Source organism: Manis javanica, chromosome 1 (assembly GCF_040802235.1).
Source record: "Manis javanica isolate MJ-LG chromosome 1, MJ_LKY, whole genome shotgun sequence".
NCBI lineage: Eukaryota > Metazoa > Chordata > Mammalia > Pholidota > Manidae > Manis > Manis javanica.
Window position 1 is genome coordinate 74448662 of NC_133156.1, and position 25704 is coordinate 74474365.

A 25704-nucleotide genomic window follows, 5' to 3' on the forward strand; every position below is an offset into this window, starting at 1 on the left:
CTTAAGCTGCTCAGTTTCCACATATGTGAGATAGTTTTATCACCTGCCTTACATATGAAAGGTAAGTGAGATAATGGATGTAAAATTGCTTTATAAACTATACAATCCTATACAAACATTAGATGGCATTTTCATCTGAAAACTAAGTTTGTGTAAAAAGCATCATTTTATTATGGAAAAGGCAATGCTATAATAAAAAGATGAATTATTACTAGCCTCTAATTCTACCCTAAAACTCTAGGATATGAAATAGACAACAGGTATATGAGATACAACAGTCTTGGTTGCTCATACCTGATGGGACAACTCATGAGCAATGATCTTAATAACCAGTTTTCTATCCGCCACTGAAGAAGTGTTGCTGTCATACAGAAGTGTCTCTTCTCGGAAGGTGAGCAACCCCCAATTTTCCATTGCTCCTGCTTCAAAGTCAGGGATAGCCACCAAATCTGGACATAACAGGAAAGATGTGATCAACCTTCCCTCATTTAAGGTATCCCTAGTCAAATTAAAATATTTTATCCATTGGTTATCACTGTGAATCAGGAGGCAGTGAGCTCATTTTATACTACTAATGAATAGAACCTGCCTCATTCTAGCCTTTTATGCTCCTCACCTGTCTGTCAGTTAGGGAAGACCTGATCAAACCCCTGTGGCGTTACTGTTCCTCTGTCTCTTAGCAAACAAAGAGAGACCTTATTCCTTTATAATGAATTAACTTCTCAGAGCAAGGCCAGAGTCCAAGGGCTCTCCTCTTGAATAGCACTGAAATGCTTACTTTCCTGAGCTACCATTTCTCAGTTATCTGAATCAGGAATTTCTGAGGAAGTTAGAATTAAGTCAAATACCAGACTAAGCCCTAAATAAATTCCCATTTACACAGCACTTTTCTAACAGCCTCATAAACTTCTAAGTGTTTAAGGCTCCACATTCAGACACATTTATGGGATCTAAACAATCTTAACAAACACAAACAATTTTAAAGCATTAACAGTGTTTCATGGTTTTCTTTTCAAATAACCTCAGCAAAAGGTTTTTCTAAAAAACATTTGCAAAATGAATCTAGGTTATAATGGTAATGAAAATCAGAGGCACTGTTTGAATCTTACCCAGTTTCTTAAGTGGGTATCGAATTTCAAAGTAGTTTTGATAAAAGTCAAGAAGCTTCACAGTTGTTTCCAAGGCATAGTGAACTTGACCAATCTTTTCTGGTACAGCATATATAGAAACCTAAAAGGAAAGATTTATGTTGTAAAGACAGGTACAACTAAAATTAGCATGATATTCAGGTGAACACCGAGAACTGCACAGAGTTGCATGAGATTTCTCGGGACAGAAACCCGTGTTTATTGTTCTTTTGGGGCCCGCAGTTTTGCAAGTCATTTCCATACATACAACAATGTTCAAAAAACTTACTGATTCCCTTTTTTTAAAAAGTTAATACAACATCCCAAACAAAACATTCTGGACCATATTATAGTAATTTCAGCATTTGCCTATTTAATTTTATGATGCTCTTCTCTTTCTCTCCATTATCTACAGTTGCCTTTCCAGGCCTATCAGCTATCAAGACTGTGAATTATTTGAAGGACAAAACTAGGTTTTCATCTTTTTAGCACCTAACACAGAGCCTGGCATTGAGCATACACTCAGTACAGAGGAGTCATATTTTTCGAAGAAGTTAGTTCTAAGGTAAACACACAGCCAGAAACTGTAAATTGTTGAAATTACCCTGGAAAAACCTACTAAAGACCAACACACGGTCTTTCAGTTAAGTGTGGCACTGCCAGTTTTTCTTCCAGCCCTGGAACAGCATACTTTTCTTCTAGATATTTGCTTGTTTTTATGGACCATGTTATATAAAAAATTAGCCGACTCAGCAGAAGGAAACCTTTAGTGAGCAGCACCTGGCCACCGAGACCAACTAAGGGGACAACAGGCACTGCTACCACTTCCCATGCACTCCAGGGCCCGTGCTGAGGGGGAAGGTGCATGCAAGCACCCATTTATTCAAACTGTTTTTCTTTTTCTCTAAGAGGATAATTAAACACATATGTGACTAACTGTAAATGTCTTATTCAGTAAACATCAAGATGCAAAAATTCAACTATATTAAAAGCCATGGGTTTTAAAAAGCAGTATTTATTTATTTTTCAATTAATGAAAAAAAAAAGCCCCTCTATACTCAATGGGGAAAGTGGGATGTAGACAGGACATAGCAGAAAGTTAAAAACCTCAGAATAGATATCTCAACAGGTGGGAAATGGAGACTTACTGAATAAATTATCTTTGGACAAAATACACTGGTGAATTCTAACTCCAAATTAATTTAGCCTCCCATTAAAGGATGAAAAAACTTCCAGTGATGTCTAAGAAGTCAAGTAGATGTCAGCTGAAACTGCCTTTATGTGGGGCTTTGGTCTACAGAACATATGCATTAATCACAGGGCCATGGAAGCAAGAAGGCACAAAAATTAAATGTAAAGAAAACAAAATTTTAAAAGCGAAATTAAATGTACAGGCTGTGTAGTGAGAGTGGGGTTCAAATCTCTGCTAGTTGTGTGACTTTGAACAGGTTAACCTCAGTCTCCCTATCTCGAAAATGGGGATCAACTAGCTCCTATCCTCACAGGCCACTGGGAGGGTAAAATAGGCACTGGCATTTGGTGCTGGGTCCAACAGCTCCCACACGCATTTCTGTCCATGGATGGAGGACAAACTGTTGTTGGGGTGTGATGACACAAATGAGGGACATCTTGTTCAGCCATGTTGCTTTCATCTAATTTTAATCAACTTAAATTTAAATATCACATAAAGCTAGTGACCTCAGTCACTGTATAGCAGTGTCCTAGAAGCTCTTTTACACAAACGTTGTCTCAATCAAATTCTCTTGTAAAAGTAAAATTTTAAAAAACTTGAAAATCATTGACTTTCAGGTATTCAATTAATAACAGTAAATAAGTAAAAAGTAACATTTCTTGTATAAAATGTCAGAGTTGTAATTCAAAAGCTTGTTTTCTTTCATAAAGCAGTTGCCAGAAATCATTAAAGAATTCCTCTTCACCTCTTGTGAACAGGCTCCAAGGACAATCACAACATACCAGGGTTCCGTTTACATCCTGACTCAGGTTCTTCATCTCCCCCACGAGGAAAGCGACCAGGTACGTGCTCATTTTCACGCTCTCGGAAAACTCATCCTGAACAAGCCCATCTTCCATAATGACTGATGACTTCTACAAAAAAGGGGGAAAAGATGACAGCTCTGTAACTATGGGACAAAATGACAGTGGCAAACGGAGAAACTGAAAATTCAAATAGGAAATAAGAAGTGAAGACGCTGGCATGTCTTGATCTCTCAGCACAAGTTTCTAAACAGCATGGCCCTTACCTCAGCCTGTTCTACCACCCTTCATCATGAGGACATACTGAGCACAGTGAAAATTCTTAAGGAGAATTTAGTCTCAAAAAATGGCTTTAAATAAATGTAAGTCAGAGAGCATAAGTAACAGTGGTTCTGTTTGTCCCCTTTAAAATACCACCAGAACCAAATCCCTCTTTCCGGCCTAGAAGTGCCCTGCTCTGCGGCTACCATGTCCACAAAAGGAGCTGTGGCTGCGATGTCCTTCCAAGGATCTGAAATGGCTTTTGAAGTGCCACGCTGACAGCCCCAACCAGGCCCCGTGGGATCAGAGGCAACAGTCACTCAAGAGCCTGCAGTGGGCACAGATGAGGGAACACAGGCGACCTTGCGGGGTTTTCCAACCATGAACTAAGTAAGGTTTGTTTTGGGAGACTAGACAAGTAGGCATCCCACCTTTTAAAGAAAGATTAAGGTGAAGAGGACGGCTAGGAGAGGAGCTGCGTAAGTGACAGCCCTGCTGAAGGACGGTTCCAGTCCCCTCCTGCCTACAAGGATCGACACCATAGTCTGTGGGAAGTGGCTGCTCCTCTCCCCTGCGGCCTAGGTTTGGAGAGGTCTATCAGGCTGCACACAGCTCCTCAGGGGTCACCAAAAGGATCGCCTAGTTCTGTTTAGCATAAAAACAATTCTGCTTGGTTCATCCTCAATGCCTCCCCTGCAGAGCTCACATCCAAGAAAGAGGTTGGAGTTCTTGTTGTTATACCTCCAGGTTCCAATGGCTATTTTTTCATAACCAATAAAATACCAAGGTCAATCATGACTCAATACTACCAAATGTCACTGTTAGAACAGCAAATTCACCATGTCTCAGGAAATATCACTGCAATCGTTAGTACTAGTTCACACAGGACTAATGTTTGTACAACTTTAGTATACAGCACACACGTCACTGTTCCTTCCCACACATTCCACATCCAGCAGGTCTCACCTTCCTCAAAAGCTCCCCAGCCTGACTTCCCAATTGATTGCAATATATATTTTAACTTTTACCTAAGTATTTTAAGAAAGAGTAAGAATATATGACTTTAATCATTCTCAACAGTATCGCAAAGGGAAATTCAAGTAATCATAACAAAGAAAGAGACCCACTCAAAGATTTTACATTCTAGGAACAGAACAGTACCTTAGGCATATTTGATAAAGCAGTGTATTGCTCATCCCTTATGATCTTGATGATAAATGTAGCTTTAAATGCTGGTTCATCAAAACAAGGAAAAGCGGATCTTGCTGCCAAGGGTTCAAACTGAGTTGCTGCAAAGTACCTAAAACAAAGGCAAATCCATCCAACAGTTATTGAGCACCTACTATTCAAGGCACCTTGCCAAGTAGGAGGCATACTAAGGTAAACATCGTACAATCCCAGCCATTAGATCTGCAATCAACTGGGAGGCGCAGAGATTAACTGCTGGATAGAAACTTCTCAGGCTGTAAATCATGTCACAACAGTGAAAACAAAGCAGGGGAGACAAAGGGTAGGAAACAAATTCTGACTAGCAGTTGAGACACTGTAAGGAAACTGGTGATATAATTTGAGGAGGACCTTACAAAATAAAGAATATTTGAAAAGGTAGAGAGAGGAAGCGAGTATACTCCAGCAGAGAAGCACAAGGGAAGAGAGACGTGTACGTTCAGGACTGGGGTGCCCAAGGCGGCTGGAGATGGAGCCACAAAAGGTAGGCTGTGATGGGTCACTGAAATCTTAAAAAGGTTTCTGATGGAAGATCAGTATGAAAGTGGTCATTAATTAACATTAACCATCTGTACAAACTCTGGCTTTAAAACACTAAACCTCAAATTCACAACTTGCACTTTCATGACAACTAGAAAAAACAGGTTTCCAGGAGTATGCTGGTTTTCTTTGCTCTTTCAGAAATGCATCAAAAATGTCCTCCCCTGTCCTACAGCATAGCAACAAGACTTAAGAATTTAACTCATATAAAAGGCCTCAGTTAGAGGTTGTTAGAAAAGCACAAAAAGAAAAAGAAATTCAGATTTTCAACTAAGCAAAGGAATAAAACTTCAGGGCAGGTGCAGACCTGGTGTGCGTACTTCAGGCACTAATCGATAGGGTGCATACACAGCCACCTCTCGGAACAAATCAGCCTCATTTGCTTAGGGCTTAGTTTCCACTTTTAAAAGATAAACAGAAAAAAGTGGGGGATTTGGAGTTAGAACACCCAAATGCTGCAGTTACCAGCCATTTGACTTTGGGCCAATCAATGGACCTAATCTCATTTTCCTTATTTATTAAATTAGGATGGAGGTAGGATCCCTTGCAAACACCCACAGTTTCTGTTAGAGTCAAATAAGACTATTCATAATAAAAACTACTTGGTAGGCCATAGAGTCCACATAGATGTTTATTATGAATCTTAGAAACTCAGAACTCTTCTTCCACACTTAAAATTATTGTACTATTTTCCTGGTAAGGATTTGACCAAATAACTTTCTGTTGGGTAAAACTCAAGACAGCAATCATAATACGCAAAACAATTTAAGCTTGTTAATGTTTCTAACATTGTTTCTTCTTCACCCCACTCTCAAATTCTTACCAGTTAACAGAACATTTTGAAAATGGGCCACAAGGGAACAGCAGATAAAGTTTGATGATATCCATGTTGTTCACTTAAGAGAGTTTACTTGGACCCATCACTTTGAATAGAAATAGGATCATAGTTCTCTAAGATAAATACAATCTTATTGTTAAAAGAGATGCAATAATAATTATCTCACATAAAAGCCCCTTTGAGAAGCTGCTTCCTGATGATACTTAAGAGTATATCCCCTCTATGCTGAACAAGTTGAAACTTATTCTTTCATTAGAGACTGTATTTGCTTTCAGAAATACTAGCTGCAGTTTGAGCACTACCTCCAGGAGTCCTGAAGACAATTATGAATTGTCAGGAGGTCAGGAAAGAGAATTCCAAGCTCTGGGGATAACACTGGGCAGAGGAGAAGAACTAGGGAGGCACACATCACAGTGGTTAAGAATGCAGCCTCTATTAGAATGGCCTTGGGTTTGGGATCCTCCTCTGCTCCCTGCTGGCCATAAGATATTGGAAGAGTTACTTTATGTGCCTCTCCTCCTCAACTGGAAAATTAAGAGAATATTAATATTCACCTTTTACTGGGTTTGACAGGATAAAAGACTAAACATACAAAGTGTTTGGAACACTTCCTAGCACTCCATTCTCAGTAAATAAAGGCCATTATTATCACTGTAATTCAGGAAGAGCACATGGAGTTCATTATGGCAGGAGAACTGGGAAAAAATAAGGGCAGATCTGGTAAGACTAAATAAATCCTGGGAGAAATGAGGAACTGCTAAAGGATCATAAACCAGAGACCAATATGGTCAGATCTGCACTTTGAGAAATAAGAGCCTGGCAGCAAGAGGCTGGGGAAAGCAGTGGTGCGAACAGAGGCCAGGAGACCGGTTAAGAGGGTACTTTAAGAGAATTCAAGAAAAAGACACTGAGAGATTGAAGAACAAAGAAATAAAACACATGCCCACCCTAAATTTGTTCACTAGTTCTTTTAGTATCAGTTATTACCTAGAACCTGAAGTCTATCAACTTCTAGATTTAACTGCAAGGTTACTCACCACCTCCACCTCTTGGGTAACATGGGCAATGTTCCCCCCCACAAGCAGGGTCTTTATGTGTTGTCATTTACATATACTCTGATTTTCCAGTCAATAAGGAATATACCCCTTAATTATTTAATCTACTTGTTTAAGTGACTATTCTTAGCTATACCTCTTGAGGGAGCAAAAGTTTGCAGAAGTCATCTAATAGAATTATGCAAAATTATAGGTCTGAGAAATACAAGAAAATTGCTTTGAATTATAGTTTTCAGACATATACAAATAGTTTTCAGACACCTTGAAAGGTATAAATAATCTAAACTTTTCAACTTGCTTTGAGATATATCATCATGTGCGGCATTCATTTTACTGAACCAGGTAGGTTAATGGATTTATGTATGTTTTTTCTAACAGCAGAGTTTCACAGACTATTTTAACAATTAGAAATACTATTTTTTTAAATACTCTATTTCTTAATTTTAAGATACTGTTTTCCATTCTTCTCGCACTTTCACAACTCAACCCAGTTCAAGGCAAAAGTCAACAAGTGACCATACTAAAATTCACCTTAGTCTGCCACTCATTTATTCCTCCCATTATATAGCGGCAGGCCCAAGGGACTCCAAGGGCGATAATCTGACTGGAATAGATAATCAGGGAATATGTCTTAAAGGTTGTTTGCATACTATGAATGTCATTTTTATGTGTCTACTGTAATACCTAGAGATGTTGGAGATTATAGAAGAAAAGGCCAAGAAGCCCTGAGCTGCTCCTGCAATTCGCTTTTCATGTCAAATCTCATGCAAGGGCCAGCATGCCATTCATTTCATAAGAAAACTGAGTTATCTGAATAGGACTACAATCTTGCTTTGTCTCTTTCTCCACTTAAAAAGGGTCAAAGAACTTCCTTTAGATTTAAAATATTAATTTCTATTTTTTTCAATATACCAACATACACTAGCCCAATGGCCAGCATCAGCAATTCACATGCTGGTTTACAAAGTAATATGAGACACTGCTCAGCTGCATTAAGCAAATCTAATAAGGACTTTAGTGCACATAAGAGAATTGACATAATTGCTTCTTAGGAATCACCCATACACAGTGTGTGTGACATCTTTACAGAAATTTGAACTATATGCTATGAATATTAAGATTAAAGTACAAAATATAGTCTAAATAAGGGAGCTAAATACTTTCACGTTTTGAGTCACTGTCTTTAAAGCCAAATTCTTTCCTAGATTTTTTTATATTTTAAATTTATTTTTAAAGTTTCTGTGAAAATAGGGTATCTTTTTTATAGACCAGCAAATATTGAGGATACAAAAATGATATATTTAAGTGTACAACACTTCACGCTGTCTTTCTCCATCTCACTAAGCACCTCTAAAGGTTCTGCACATTAAGAAAATAAGTCTTGGAGAATAATCCCTACTCTTCTTTACTCTGCTTCCTACAGAGACCTTGTAAAGTGATAGAAAACTAGATTCAAGTTAAAAGATATGAAAAGTTCAAGATTACTTAAGTCTTCATGACAGAGAATGTAACTGACATAATCTTTTTCCATTTCCTTTCATCAGCATGTTCCCACCCCTACCATAATATATGATATATGCTCAAGGCTCGACTAATATAGAGAAATAATAAACTCTTCCAAATCGCTCTTCTATTTTGCACATAATCTCTTCAATTTAAAAAACTGCAGTTAATTCTTTGGTGTGGCAAAGAGATCCACATTGCAAAAGTCATCACAAAGCAAAGACGCAGAACCATTTAAGAAGACTACGTACTTTTTCTTATTATTTTCATCTGTGTAGGAAGTGCCATAAAACCCATAGTAAGAACTAGATATATTTGCCGAGTACTCTATCTTCAAGGTATAATTGTGCCCTTCAAGAAGGGCTTCAGGGGCAACAATGGCAATCTGCTCATGAAACGGATATTCCAGGACCTCAACTTGTTTCTCTTGGCTTGAAACTGCTGACATAAAGGTCACTCTTGAAATATTATGGCCTGTGCTGTGAAGAACGATATTCCATGTGGCCTGAAGAGCCTGAAGTGAAATCATCACAGAACCCCTGAATGTCATCGAGGTCAGGTTGGGGTGCAGGTTAAGCTCGTAGAGTAGTGGCGTAATGGCAGTGGGAAGCCTGATTTGTGCCCATGGAAATACCTTCCCATTTGTTGCAATTGGCTGAATTAGTCCCATTGATTGGTTTTTTTTATGGCAGCCTTCTTTGGTAAAGGTACATCTGGGCAGTAGATAAATCACCATGATTACAGAAACAGCAATCACAATGACAAAAGCACAGACCACCACGGTCCTCACAGAGGGTGCCGAGCAAGTCCCGTCGGGGCTCTGCCTGTAGCCGGCTGCACTGTTCCGAAGGCCCGAGCTTCTGTTCATAAAGGACATGCCCAGCAGCTTTGCAGATGACTCGTAATCCTCTTCATCCTCATCCATCTCATGCTCACCAAGACCCCGCACTAGCAGTCGTGAACCCCGGGGCTCATATTCCACTTCATCAGGCTCTAGAGGATGTAAACAAGGCTCTTTGGCTAAATCCACCACATCTGGTTCTTCCTCAAACATGCTGTTTTCAATCATATTCCTGGGGAGCTGAAGCAGATCTAAAAAACCAAAACATAAGGACAAGCACAGTTAGAAAAATAAAAATCTCATAATAAAATGTCTACTAGCATAAATCACATTCAACCTCAGAATTTTTTTTATCATTAAGACATTTTCATCTTAGAGCTACTGAATTTAACAAGATGCTTATAATTTTCTTGTATCATCCATTAAAAACTCAAGCATAAATAAAAGCATACCACAGAGGCAAAACAAGAAGCTAAATAAACAGACTAGTATATCAAAAAAAAAAAAAAAGGGCAGCTGAGACTAAACACTAATTTCCTTACACTTCCACCCTTGTCCTGAGCTTTAGAGCCTTAGAGGGTCCTGCCTCAGCCTGCCTCTGACTCTGTCTGTTCCACAGAGAGAGGAGGCAATGAGATCAAAGAGACGCTCTCACCTACAGTCCATGATCCCCTCCTGGGGTCTGGGTGCCAGAACCTGCACAATTCCTGCCTGCAAGGCCTGAAACCTGCTTTTAGGGCTTCGGTCACTTCTCTGAGTCCCATTCTCCCCAGGGAGGACCACACACTGGTGTGCCCATTTACAGGCTTGAATGATGGCTAAGCAACAGGCTGGGTTATTTTATTCCCCCTGGAAGAGGGATGTTCCTTCCTGTTCCACAATAAACTAAAAATGGAAAATTATATAGGAAATTTCCATAATCAAGAAACTTTAGACAATAAGACTATAAAAAGAACTATAAAAACCAGATAAAACTACAATCCAACCTCATGTTATGCATCCAGAGCATTCAGAAATACAATATATTCCCCTCTGTAACAACCATCTTATACACCATTGAGTATAAGCAGATCTTGGGGTTGGTAGTGGTAGGAGTTTTTATAAAGTACAAAGAACCATACTCTCCAACTTGCCAAAAATCACTGTGGAAACAAGATTCAAAAAGTAGAAGGTAAATTATCTCACATAGATCAGTGATTCCTAGATCAGTCAATGTTCTTTACTTAAAAATCACAGAACTGTAACTTTTCAGGAATATCAGAAGTTTGATAAGTCAAACTTCCATGAACTTTTACCGACAAGGTACTTTATAAACACCATTTCTGAACCTCACAACAATTCTTTAAGATGGCAAGTAAAACTGTTTCAGGCACAAGAAAAAAACAAAGCAAAAACACCAGAAACAGGTTAATTGATTTTCATAAACTAAGTCACAAAACTGATATTGGAGCCCCGGTCTAATAATTTGATTTCATATTTTAGACTCTTTCTATTATTACTTTACACCTGTCTACTCAACTAATTCAATAAAGGATGAGAACTCATACCTAATTTATTTCTTTTATACTAGGCAATGAAGTTGTTAGGAGTAATATTTCACCATCAACAGAGCAACTTAACACATAAAATTACTTAATATGTGCTCAACAGAAATGTCATGTATTTTGTGTTATTCAACAAACATTACCTAAATAGTGGCAATTCATAAGCCACCAAACAAATTATCAAAAAATATTAGGTTAAAATTTACAGTTTTACTTCTCAAAGTGTGGTCAAGCGACTAGAGCATCTGCATCACGTTGCAGTTTTTTTGGAAGAGCAGACTCTCACGTCCCTTCCCTGAATTTGAAGTTTAACAAAGCCTCTGGTGATTTATGTGCACACATGCTTAAGAAGCACTGGTCTACACCTTCTCACTGTACACTTCTCAGATCCCAGCCAGCACAGCTCTCCATTCTGGGTGTGCTCCGGCCACCCCAAACTGCTTACTCTTCGGGAACAAGCCAGGCTGCAATTTCATGCTCTTCTCCCTGGGCCTATTGCCCTCTGCCCCCTTTGCCAGCACGGTCATCCTTTCTCTCCTCCATCTCAGTCAGCCTGGCCAGCAACTGTTACTCCATAACTCAGCTTAACTTGCTACAATGTAAATTAAGAAAAGTTATTTTCCTTTTGTTTTTCCCTTTTCTGTATTACCTTTTAAAAATAAATGTTCTTTTTCACTTCATCTCACCCCTTTCTGCCTTGGGGAGCACAGAGACCCCAATGAGGTTGCCTTTTCCTCTCATCCTGAACTTCATAAAAGCTATGTTACTTTGAAAGCTTTCTTTGAATAAAACTTCTAATCATATTAGAGATGTGACTTAAGCAAACTCCCTTCTGTCCACCACCTGTGAATGATCTGGAGATGGAAGAAGGGTAATTACAAGATCCAGATTTGGGAATTTGATCTCCTACACTTCTTATAGTGTCCCAACTTCTTGTGACAAGGTTCTGTTTCATTTTGATAGTTAATTCTGTTTGGGGTCATTTACTTCATTAACAGAGAAAATACTGCTATAATTGAACTTGGATGTTTATTTCTTAACTCTCAATAGTTAGAAATTCTCTGTGGTAGTCTTCAGTGCCTGGGGCCATGCTGCCGAATAGTAACTTACATTGCTTTTTCATTTTAAAGTGGCTAAAGGGCCACTTCTGGCTTTTCTTTTTTTTAAACTTCATTTGAGAAGATTATGTTCTCTTAGACATTTGCCCATGTGTTTTATTCTGTGTTAAGTCTTATCTCTACAACAATGGGGTTTGGGCAATATGGCTTTATTCAATACATTTCTAAACTAACTTAAGATATATCTCAGCCTAATATTTAGAGCATTCCCATCCCTGAGTCCTATCCCCTTATAACTTTTTTGATTCCTCAGCCATGCTATGTTTAAAACAAAGGGGTATTCTGCAGTCTGACCATTTCAGCATCTCCTCTCTGCATTTCATTATGTTAAATTGTTTGAAAAGGGCTTAGTCAGATGCCTGCCAAAATCCAAATAACTTACTTTTATTATTTATCACATCAGATTAATACTTACATAGAATTTTAATCTTTTAGAGAAGGACTACACTGACCCATCTGCTGTGCTGTACTGCACATTAGAAGCATACTTTTATATGTATGTACAATCGTATTATGTTAAATACATCAAACCAGGGGAAGTCTCTTTTCTTACAGGTACCCCAGGAAAACTGTATACTTCAAGCCTATTTAAGAAAATTTTGTTATGGATTCGCAAGTCAGTACACATTGACGTTAGCATTAAATTGTAATGTAACACATGGCTGCTACCCCTTGCTCTAAGGGGATTTATTCGTATTGAAAAGATGGATCCTAAAGAAATAGGAAATTTTCTAAAATCTCTTAAATCTACACATACAAGCTTTCTATAAGCCAAAAGCAAAGACAATCCCAGTTGAAATGTTTCAGTTTCGAATAACACAGGCCCATGTGGTTACAATCTAAGAAAACTGAAGACATGTCTTTTCATCAGATGACATGAACTGGCTGGTGCACCTCGGTGTGTTCTGTGGGGCAGCGCCAATCCACAAACTGTTTGTTATCCATCTGTGACAGGACATATATAGAAAATCAGTACTTAAAAACTTTTATAGCAATTTGACAGTAATTTTATGTCTATCAAATTTAATGTCTAAAAAATGGAGTTTATATTCTGCATGTCTTTTTTCATTTCATTTCCTATGATTCATTTTCTTATCTGCTATAAGATTTCTGCAACAGATTAAAAACAAAACAAAACAAAGAAACCTTCATTTTTTAGCTTAGATAATATAAGGAAAATTGAGATGGATTGTCACTATAAATGGCAACCCAGGCTGAAACAAAGTTCTCAACTATGACATTAGCAGTGGAAATGAAAAGGAGGGAACGACTGCGAGTCACGCTAAAGAGGGAGGGCACACAGGGACTGAAGCTCCCTGGGGCGGATGGGCTTGTAAGGCGGAGAGACGGAGGGAGGTCTATGTCAAGTTCCCACACCTGTTCAGGCTTGGATAACTCCAAGAAGCAATGGTATTCTCTGAGACTGAGAATATAGGTTTTCATATTCTCTCTCTCTCTCTCTCTCTCTCTCTCTCTCTCTCTCTCTCTCTCTCTCTCTCTCTTTCTCTCTCTCTCTCTCTTTTACTCGGTAGGGGGCAGGAGAAAGGAGTAGTGAGAATGGAGTTATGAGATGATATTTGGTATGAGACATGGTGTGTTTATTCAAACAGGCTACCATATCCCTTAGCTTCGATTCCCTCACCTAAAATGTGGAAAACATTAATATTTTGTAGGACTGTTATAAGGATTGTGTTCTGTGGGTCTGGACTCAAAAAGAGGGATCTGGGTGGAAGATTCAATTACCTGGGTAGACAGGGTAATTAAAATCATGCAGATGGGTGAGACTACTGAAAGGATGATGAAAGTCAGAAAGCATCAGCATTTAAGAGGTAGGTGGAGGAAGAGATGCAGCAAAGGAGAAGAAGGAATGCACTAGAGGTAGGAAAATCAGGACAGTAGCATCCTAGAAGCCAAGGAAGGCTTTCATGAAGGAGGATGCCATCATCATTAAATGTCTTAGAAAGGTCAAGTAAAATGAGGCCTGGAGGGCCACTAGATTCGGTAACCAGGGAACCAGTGACTTTAATGAGGTGATTTAAGTGAATTAGTGGGACCGGAAGCCTGATTTCAGTGGCCCAAAGAATGGGCAGTTAACAAGGGAAGGCAAGGCCTACAGACTGTCCTTTCAAGGTCCCTAGCTGTGTATCAAGAAAAAAAAACATAGGGTTAAACTAAAAGAAAATATGGCATAGGGAATAATTCTTGTTTGAAGTTTTTGCTTTGGTTTTTGTTTTAAGATGACAACGTAAGGAAAATGAAGGAAAAGTAAAGAACACAAAATGTGGAGGTGGAGGAGCAGATGAGAAGAAATGCTGGGGTAATATCCTGAAGGGACAAGAAGACGGCACAAGAACCCCAGCAAAGATAGGCATCCTGTTGGGAGCTAGGCACTCTCCTCCTGCAAGCCAGGAAGAAAGGAGGTGAAGACAGAGAAGAAGCGTGTGTGTGAGCATGCAGAGCCGAGGGTGTGAACAGCACAGGGCCTCCATGTTCTCTGTGACACAGGAAGCACGACTGACTGCCCAGAGACAAAGGCAGTCGTACGGAAAGCATAGGTGGCTTGAGGAGACACATGCTAGGGAAGAGGACCAGGGAGTGGTGACCCAAGGACAAAGCATGGCCTGGTAAGTTTAGTAATAAGCCCAGGGGAATTTGTCATACCACCAGTCTCCATGAACGTCTTCTGCAGTGCTTACTGGCCCAAGTCTAAAAGAAGAGAAAGCATCCTGTGTACATTTTACCACAATTAAAAATGAAAAAAAATTTTAAATGTAGAGAAAGAAGATGGTTAATGTAGGGTTAAATATAGAGAGAGGATGTGGTGAGGAACTAAGGGGAAAATGCATAGAGAATGCTGGCAAGAGAGTAAGTGATTAATAGAGATGTGCAATTTAGAAAACAGGACAAAAAGTAAAGCTATGGCAAACAACTTGGTGAACAACTTGAATGAAAAGAACAAACTTCCCAGACTTTAATCCCTTTAAACTAACATCACATTTTCTGAGAAATGAAATGAAATGGTATGTATTTTCAAATCAACATGCTGAAACAACTTTAAAAGAACAGGCCTAATTTAAATAAGGCTTTTGGGGCAGAAAAAGGATCAGCTATATTCAATTATGTAATAGTAACCTAAAATATTCAAATTAGGCCCTACCAATAAATGATTATTCTTCTTATGACATATTTAAATATTTAAATAGAGCTAAAAGCTTCAAGCGTGAGATAGCATTTATATCTTCTGATCATTTCCAAATGGAAACTTCTTTAAATTTCTCAAGTGATGGTCAATTATCAAATAAAGTAACTCCTTCCCTAATGAGCAATCCTCTGCCATCAAAAAGAGACTCTATTTTAAATAAGTTTCAGCCTAAAAAGAAATGAAAACGACCTAAATTTAAAACAAAAAAAGTGATTTTTCTGTACAGATCAATCTGACAAAACATTACCCAATGATCCACACTCCACATTCAAAGAAAACCTATTCCTATTAATCACGATGCTTATGCTCAGTTGCAAGTTTAGTATATCATTATCTCATCAGTCTAAAGGGCACCCACTAACAGAGAATAAGTTTTGAAGATGTTCTAAGTAATCCCTTTCCCTAACACATCCTGTTTGTTTACACCTCAATGTACAAGCAGTATCATAAAATACAAACACAGAAAGGTCCTGTGTGCATTCCTGCTTTTACACCTAACATATAGTGTGTTTTCACAAACCACATTTAACTTTTCAGTTGGCAGGCCCAAGGTCATAATCCAGGATGCAGGATCCAAGTAAGATGTTTCTCTCTTCTGTTCCCCTCTCCCCACTTGTCTCCCTTTGAAGAGGAAAGAGAAGTAAATGGATGACCAGGGCTGGGAGGCAGGGAGATCAGAAAGAGATGATTCAGTTCATGAGTACCATAAACTCACTTTATTCTATTTAGTTCTAAGAGAGACTAAGATTTATTTTTCCCTTTCAAGCTACCCCTAAAGTTACTTAAACAAATATAAAAATGCTGTAGAGACTTTCATTTCCAATATGACAGAGTGAGAGTAATTTGTAGCAGACTTTTCTTCCTCTCCTAAACAACTATGGAGCCAGACGAAATGATGCAACTATTTTCTGTTACTAGAACACAGGGTAAGAATGTAACCTCTGAAAGAAGTACAAGGTGGGCCCACATTTGCTCTGGTTCTTTGCTTGGGACAATTTCATAATTGTAGTACAACAAGCTGGAATCCAAGCAGAGCAGAGCTGGTAAGCAGAGAGAGAGCATCAGGAATGAGGGAACTGTGCAGAGAGGGATCACAGAAAGTTTTTACAAGAGTTTCCTGAGATTCCTTAACCAATGCAGGACATAATTACATGAAGTTTACAAAAGAGTGGCTATAATATAGTTAATATAGAATAAAAATACTAGAGGTTGGGCAGTATAGGGAAACACTAGCAGTCTAACCCAGCCCAAACAAAGAGAACTCATTAACACTCAGGGGGGCTATCAATTTGAACACTAGAAAGCTTTCACTTTAGGAGAAAAAGCACACCCTGGAACACGATCTACTCCAGAATCAAATTAACAAAGTCTAAAACCAAACTCTAATAAAATTCACAGGGGACACAGAATTTGGAAGATGAATCTTGCTAAGTTAGAGAGGTCCAAGAAAAAAACCTTGAGCTTTCCATAGATCTGCCTAGCAAAATACAAAAGCAACTCTACGCAAGGTGATCAGCCAGTAACTAAACTGCCTATGAAAACAAAAACCAACACTCTACAGAGAATTAAAAACAAAAACAAAAACCCAGCATCTCTAAAATTAGCAACACTATCCAATATGTAATAAAAAAATCACTACACAATCAATGAAACAATAAAATGTGATCCCTAAGAAAAACTAGTCATTAGAAGCTGACTTAAAGTTGGCCCAGATATTGAATTTAGTAAAAACTTTAGAGCAACTATTACATGCCTCAAAGAATAAAATAAAATATGTTTAAACAACAAATGAGAATATATGACCAGATGGGAATCTGAGCAAAGAAACTGAAACTGCAAAACAGAACCAAATGGGAGAAAAAAAATCTAGGACTGAAAGGGCCAAAAACTAAAATGAAAAAGTCACTGAATGGACTTAATAGTACATTTAAGATAGCAGACGAAAGAGTCCATGAACTTGATAGATAACTAGCAATTATCAATTTGAGGAACAAAGGGAAAAAGAAGGACTGAAGAAAAATGAACAGCCTCAGGGATTTCTAAGACAGTATCAGATGGTCTAACACATATGTAATAGGAGCCCCAGAAGAAAGCTGTGAGAATGAGGCAGAAAAAATATTTGAAGGAATAGCAGTTAAAGTTTTATTAAGTCTGATGAAAACACTATTTACCAGATCCAAAAAGCTCATAGAACTTCAAAGTTGATAAATACAAAGAAAATCCTATCTAGTGACATTATGGTCAAACTGCTGAAAACCAAAGAGAAAGAGAAAGTCTTTAGAAGAAGCCTGAAGACAATGTTTAATGCCAAGAGAAAAAGTATACTGAGAACCCTAATTTCTCATTACAACAATGGGGTCCCGAAGATGACAGGACATTTTTAAGGGGCTGGAAGAAAAAAATTTTCAACTCAGAATTCTATATCCAGAAAAACAAGAAAAGGGCATTTTCAAATAAATGAAAGCTGACAGAATTCATCTCAAGCAGATATGCATGCACTATAAGAAATTATGAATGATATTCTTTAGGCTGGAAGAAATGATAACAAATGAAAACTCAGATTGTCAGGAAGGAGAGAAGAATATTAGGAATGATGAATAAGTTATTAAAAGTTTACGTTCTTTATTCTTCTTAACATTTCCTTAAAAGACTATATTTTAAAACTATCTGCTTAAAATTAAGAAAAACATGTGAGCAGTTTTTAACATATATGTATATAAAATATATAACAACAAGTGTGCAAAAATGGAGAGGGTGAATAGGGGGATTATATTAAATTTATTTGTGAATTGAGAATTAAATTTGTGAATTTAGAATTAAATTTATTTGTGAAGTGTCAAGTGAGAAGTAGCAGGTGTGAAGCTGAAAGTGAGAACTATTAGGTGTAAAATGTGAAGTGGTACAATACTGAATATAAACAGACTTTAATACATTAAGGATGCATATTAGCCCTAGAGTAATCAATGAAAAAGTGATTTAAAAAAATGTATAGCTAAGAAGCCAATAGAGAAAATAAAATGAAATATTAAATAATGCAAAAGGAGGCATTAAAAGAGAAACAGAGAAACAAGAACAAAAGGGACAGAAAACAACGGCAAAATGGTAGACTTAAACCCAACCTCATAAATAATTACATTTACCATAAGTGGACAGAGATTGTCACACTGCATTATAAAAAGCAAGATTCAACTATACACTGTCTATAGGAAACACATTTTAAATTTAAAGACACAAATAGGTTAACAAAGTAGAATGAAATTTTACAATGATAAAAGGAGAAATTCATTGGAATAAGATACCAAACTTAAATATGTATGCATCTAATAATAGAGATTCAAAAACTCATAAAAGAGGAAATGGCAAAACTCAAGGAACAGAAACATCTACAACCATAACTGGAGATCCTGTCACCTTTCTCTTAGTGACTGACAGAACAAATAGATAACAAGTAAGTGAAGCCATAGGATATTTGAACAATTCTAGCAACCAATTTGGCCTAACTTACCTTTACAGAACATTACACCAAACAACTGCAGAATACCTATCGAACATTCATCATGATAGACCCAGTACTGATCCATAAAATAAATCACAATAAACTTCAAAAGACTGAAATAAAACTTTTAGAGACTATGTTCTTTGACCACAATAGAAACAATTAAAAAGAAAACAATAGGAAATTATCTAGATAATCTCTAGATATTTGGAAAATAGAAAATAAGCTTCTAAATAATTCATGAGTCAAAGAAAAACCACAAGGAATTAAGAAATATTTGAAAATAATAGTAAAACACATCAAAATTTAAGAGAAACTTACTATTTTAAACACCTATATTACAAAAAGGTTTAAAATCAATGCTATAAGTTTCTACCCCTAAGAAGCTAGAAAACAGTAGCAAATTAAACCTAAGTAGAAGAAATAAGAGCAGCACAGAAATCAGTGAGGTAAAAAACAGAAACAACAAAAAATTAACAAAGCAAAAAATGCTTCTATAGGGCAGGCTATTATTGGCTGCAAATCACATTCTCCTAGAAACTGGCCTAAAAATCCACACATATCAAGTCATAGTGGATAGTGGATCTTTTGAGACCAATTTTTTACTTCTCAAAAGCTGTTAGGTTCATTAAAGAGAGAAATCAGAATTGGGGCTTAGGCTGTAGACAGAGATCCTCTTAACAAACCCAACAGTCTTACATGTGTTCTTTCAAGAACATCTGGCAAACATAAAATCATTTAGCCAGTGATAATGCTAGTGACCTCCAAATTTTTAAACTACATATATTCTCCCCCTCCTCTTAAATAAAATGCTAGGGAAATTTTTAAAAAATACATCTAAGTATTTAAAGTAAATGAGAGCTACTATTTATAAGAAAATTTTATGATCTTTTTAAAAGTAAAAAAGTACTGACATGCAAAAAACTGTACTTAACTCATCCATTTATGAATTTAGATTTTTGTGTATTTTTCTTAAAAAGGGAAACCTCTTAAGTGTCCATTTAACATTTTAACTGATGCTTCTCAATAAGAAAATTCAAAAGGAAAACAAAAGCCTCATTTTTAAGCATTTGATTTAAAGTATTCACTGCATTTTGGGTAATCACACTTCAGATTCATTTTGTAGAAATACAACCACCCTACAGTAGTAGCTCAGGTTCCAGTTAGGTGAAACCAATTTCCATAGCTAGCACTTTTATTCTGAATCTCAGTGACCCAATGGCCTAACCTACATATAAAGTAAATCATTCCTTGGCTCCCAGCCATGTTTGCACAAACCTCTGAAGCACACACAGCTGCGCAGTGCCTGCTCTGCCTCTGATATGGGAAGCCACACATTTGTTGCAAGCACCTCGGTTTCTCTCAAGCATGCATGGCTGCTGTGGCCACTTCATGTCTGTACCCTTATCCCAGCCTCTCCACTCTCCTCAACCCACACGCCTCTCTTTTCTCCCTCTTTATTACACTAGTCCAATGCAATTTTGTCAAATCCTCAGTTCCTTTCACCTTTTAAAATCAACCCTACTATTGGAACAAATGTCCTACTCTGACCAGTCCCCCTACTCTCCCTAAATAGTACACCATAAAAATTAAGAGGCCTAACTATTCTCTTAGGATGAAAAGATTAAAAGGATTGCAATAAAGAAATGCTTAAATGGGCTCTGATAAGGTAACTCATGGAGACTTCCACAGGTATTACTTTTTCCACCTATGGTAACTTGAACAATCCAGGAAAAGCAACTTGACTTATAAGCTTGACCTTATCTAGCCATCATTCTAAAGTAATTCTACCAACGTGGAAGATCATCCAGTACAGGCTTGCTTCTTGGTAGTCACTGTCCATAGGCTTGTGTTTATAATTAGACTGTGCAGTGTTAATTATGCAGGTCACCCTGCCAATGTTCTACAGAGGCTGCAGGGAAAGATCAAACCAATAATTCCCGAATTATGAGTCATCTCTCTCTCTCCACACTCCACACCGCCTCTCAAACCTGGAAAATGGGAGTTGTGCGCACTACAAGCTTATCTGGCCTTTTGCATTTAGGATGAAATACTGAGTTCTGAAACCTGCTCCACATACTTTTCTAGAATAATGGGTACATTTTAATCCTAGTAACTTTTTGCTTATTAAAGAATTATGGGTTGAAGGAGGGAGGTTTGGAATAATTTCAAGGTGTAGCTTACCCTACAGAGAGGGGAATTCTGCATAAATAAACTACAATTATAAATTTTGTTATATGCTTAAAAAATTCCTCCAGGGAGGGGTTCTTAGCTCATTTATCTTTGTATCCCTGGTGCCTAACAGGGAAGAAGTCAGCAGAAAATGTTGAAATTAAGGTAACCATACCCAACCCATTAAAATGAAGTATTAATTTATGAAAATGACCTCCACCTCCATTCGCAAACAGCTCTTAAGGGCTGAATCTAGGATTACTGGAGCTTAGAGTAAGACGGAATGTATGTTAGCTAGGAGGTTAATAAAGCCAGTCTAACATCTGCTAGGTAGCTGGGTCCTTGATCAGCAGGGCTTAGTAGGTCTGCAGTGATTATAGGCTCTGGGTCACGGCACTTCATGTCTGCTGGAGACTGGTTCTTCAGGCTTACCACATTTACTCTTCTTTCCTCAAAACCAGTTCATAATAAACCAGTTACAGTTTGGAAGGCATAAAGTATAGTGAAGAGAAACGGGATTATAGTTCTGGCTTTATCATTTAGTGTGTGCTGGAAGCTGTTTTCTCATTGGTAAATGGGGATGATTGCCATCTGCTTAGATTATCAGAGGGCTCAAATATAATAAGTGGTCACAACAATTTGCAAACTGTGAAGTGCTACATTCATAGTTTATTGCTAACATACTAAATAATTAGGGTAGGCACTCCAAAATCATAAGCAAATAAGCATTTCTTTTACTTTTCAGCCAGCACACTAGGTATTTCTCTTGAAGATCCATCAGTACAATTTCCCCCTCACACCTTTTACTATATAAATATGATGTTTAAATGTTGCTTATAACCAAGATCAGTAGATAAACTCATAAAATAAGAAGAATCCCCAAACCCCCATTGTCTTCTGAGCCACAAATACAAATGATAATATAAGCAACAACCTGGCCTCTTGGTGTCTTTTAGGATCAGCTAACAGCAACGTCCATGGAAGACTTCAGCTGGATGGAGCAGGATAATTTTAGATAATGCAATCTGCTTCACAGAGATTTTGATATACAGGTTTTATGTTTTAAGTCATCTGGTTTCCAAGACATTTGTAAAATGGCTGTGTTGATTGTAAAGACACTATGACACTTCCCAAAATATCCCTAGGGATTAGGTGTACCTACAGGCCATACTCATTTGTTATAACTCCATTTATACAATAAAACTCAGATGTTCAACAACAGCCACAATTTGAAAAATAGCAATTTAAATTAATATAATGCTCAACATTTCCTGGTTGAAGTAACCTAAAGGGCAGCACTACATTGACATTGATTTTACTCTACCAAACTGAAACATTCAGTTGATAGAAGTACCACTTCAAATTCTATCCTGCATTTTACTGAGTCTAATCACAGCTGTTATTTTCTGTGCAGTGCTGTAGTCCTATGAGCAAAATCAACATTGCATCCTGGAGGGAAGAAGCAAAGATGAATTACTTGCAAGCTTAACGCAGCTATGAAGCACACTATTTTAAATACCTATCATGGAGAATGATGAAAAGGAGGTGTTCTTTTAGAGAATGTGAATTCTAAGGAAAGTATACAGAAACAAGAGCTATAGCACAAAAAGAATCCTGTCGTGAAATGCTTCAGATATAGAATTTAACATAAAGGATCAAGAAGAGGGACAAACACCTACAGTTTAATACAAACATTAATTGTAAAAACAAAAATTGAAAAAAAATGAGGGAGGAGTCATTTCCTTTAGTATAGGAAGGAGCTTTTCCACCTCAACAAGGTACATGTTCAAACCTCCAAATTAACCAATGTTCTCCATTCCCCCGTCAGACATTTTCTGATGCCAAGTGCCTGCTGAATGCCTACCATTAGAAGGCTCCTCTCTAGAAGGTCCAAACACTTATGCTCCCACCAGAGCAGCTGTGTTCTTACCAAAATTTCATTGTCTGTTCTCAAATCAATTTATGCTAGTTGAAATTATAATTGTAGTTACGTAATAACTAAGTATTGCATTAAATGAAAAAATTAAAAAATAGTTTCCATGAAAATGGAATTATGCATCAGAAAGACCCTACAAAGGTGAGTCACCAAAATAACACTGCTGCCAAATTAAGTATTAGGAAGAAAAGCAAAAAAATTGAGGGAGATGGTCTTAGAAGGCTTTTTGCACCCAGGTTTCAAAGTGTGTAAGTTCTCAAACTACTTGGAAAAAAAGGGACCTGGAAGTTGCAGATGCATCAGGGGCAGCACATGTTACACACGAGAAGAAAGATGCAGGACTGTCTCATGAATGGGCTCACATGCAAATAAAAGCTTTAGTCAATAAGACAATATTAGCAACTAAATTTAACATTTTGACTTGAAATGCTAGAGCAGTGTATTTTTCTTTACAGTTTCCATTTTTTACTACATTTTAAAGACTATGCATTATGTTTGAGATGTTAAAGAGAAACTGATGGTGAGTCTAAGGCTCACAACAAGGCATTCATCCTAGTAGTCAAGAACACACATCTAAGTTCCCCCAAACACAAACCACAATGTGCACATTTACTTATGAATGTCTAAAGAATAATTTTACTGGAACACTTAACCTATCTCCGTAAAGTTATACTCACTGATGAATTTAAACCAGAGAATTTTAAAAATCATATCTCATCAATACATGCCAAAAAGGCTAAATTGTGTTCTTTGACCAAGTAATTCCACAAGAGGAAATTATCCTGAATAATTGCAGAGAGAGATATATGTATAAGAATGTTTACAGCAGTTTTGTTTACTTACATAGCATGAAAAAGGAAACAACCCCAATGTGTAACAACAGGGGGATAGGTAGATTCAAAACCAATGAAATGTTATGCAGACATAAAATTATTTCCATATATTTGAAACATGGAAAGGTGTTCAAAATATATTATTAAAAGGCAGGTTATAGAATTTTAAATAAATAAATATTCATCCAGTTACGTACATTATAAATTAAAATGTAAACAGTGGTTATTTTGGGGAGTTGAAGTTATGGGTACCTTGGGTATTTCTATTACCTATATTTTCCACTTTTTATATGTAAAAAATAGGAATATCCCTTCAAACATGTACAGATCATGTTTTAAATAGTCAAGATACAAAGTTAATAAATAAATGAAAAATTATGAACACTGTTGGACATTGTAGAAATGGCCTGGAAAGAACTTGCTATTAATCTCCCATGGGACCTCCTATTGTAAGATGGAGTCTGTGCCTCCACCCCTTTAATCTGTATTAGCCTTACAGTTTTAGTTAATCAATGGAATGAAGCAGAAGTGACACTAAAATTTCCAATCCTAGACTTTCAAAGGCCTTTTTGCTATTTCTCTTTTGCTGACCTGAGAGCCCCATGAGAAGAAATACGAGCTGGCGTCCTTGTGAATGAGGAAAGACATGGAAAAAAGCCTAGCCAAAAGGTAGCACCAACTGTCAGATAATGAAGCTACCTTAAATCTTTCAGCTCCAAGTTAAGCTGCTGGACAATGGCTGCTACCTCAGGCAAGATGGGTAGAAGAAACACCCTGCTGAGCCCAGTACAAACTGCTGACCTACAAAATCATGAGCAAATAAATATGGTGGTTGTTTTAAGCCATTAAGTTTTGTGATTTGCTATGCAGAAATAGATAACTGACTTAGCCATCATCCACACGGTGTGCTATTAATATTTTGGTGTACTATTCTTACACTAATTTATCCCCTAAGACAAAATTGAGATTTTACTGTTCATACTAGTTCTATGATTCTGTGGTATCTCTGAAATAGGAACACATTCAGGACCTCATAGTTATTTTAGACTTCAGCTCAGACATAAGGAGAGAATGGAACACTTGGCATTCAGAACATTTTGCATTCTTTATACAAAAACCCCTGTGTGCAGCTGGGAACTCTTCCTCCAAAGCCCAAGGGCCTTGATGCACATGACTATTGTTTCTCACTCCCTCACCAAGGAATGTGAGGATGCTCTGCCCTGGGTCCTAGAAGGACCAAGACAGAAAAAAAGTAAAAGCAAGTTCATCATTTCTACTACCATCTTAACGCCACCACCAGTAATGATGATGATAAAAATCAACATTCACTGACAGCTTCAGCGCATGCTAACAATGGGCTGCGCACAGCAGAGCACTTAAGGATGTCTCTGGAATCAGACTGCTCTGTCCCTTCCTGTGTAAATTTGAGCAAGTTATTTTATCTTCCCTAGATCAGTTTGCTCATTTGTAAAATGGACATAATAACATTATCTATCTCAATGAGTTGCCAGAATTAAATGAGGTAAGTATAAAACATTTAGAACAGAGACTAGCACATAGTAGGTACTCAAAAATTATCTTTCTGTATTATTAATCAGCATGTTACCTGTGTCATCTTATTTAATTCCCACCACATTTCATAAATGATGAAGTGAGAGTTAGTTTAAAGAGCCTGCTAGTTAATGGCATAGCCAAGTTTCAAACCCACATTTTTCTGACTGTAGTAGCTAAACCCTTCAACATCACATGATATGACCAAAAGTAGCTCAGGAGTGTCAAACCAGGTCCCTCATGCCAGGGAAATGTTTCATGTCTTCACAGCCTGTGGAGTTGGGCTGGGGGGTGGTCCCAGAGCCACCTCTAGGGCAGAGCTGAGGAGCAGCAAGGAGGTTTAGGATAGCCCCAGAGACTGACACTACTACCACATGTCAGAGGCTGACTGGTTTCTAAAACTCTCTCAGCTAGGCACTTAGTAGGTATTCAAAATATGCTGTTTAGTGTTGCCCATTTATATTC

General features: G+C 37.5%; 1 protein-coding gene across 6 annotated transcripts in view; it reads right to left on the reverse strand.

Moving 5' to 3' along the window:
* LNPEP (leucyl and cystinyl aminopeptidase) overlaps positions 1-25704 on the reverse strand; it is a 79303-nt gene that overhangs the window by 37931 nt on the left and 15668 nt on the right. For 5 of the 6 annotated variants that reach the window (XR_005059606.2, XR_005059607.2, XM_017651925.3 and 2 more), the window contains exons 2-6: positions 8798-9638; positions 4545-4683; positions 3102-3233; positions 1110-1230; positions 295-449 (exon numbers count right to left, since the gene is read on the reverse strand). Coding sequence is in view for 4 of the 6 variants with exons in the window: in XM_017651925.3 (XP_017507414.2) it covers positions 295-449; positions 1110-1230; positions 3102-3233; positions 4545-4683; positions 8798-9638 (1388 nt within the window). In the remaining 2 variants the exon portion in view is untranslated. Of the gene's footprint in view, positions 1-294; positions 450-1109; positions 1231-3101; positions 3234-4544; positions 4684-8797; positions 9639-10441; positions 10530-25704 lie in introns of all 6 variants that reach the window. The other variant, XM_073233574.1, reaches the window with a different exon arrangement.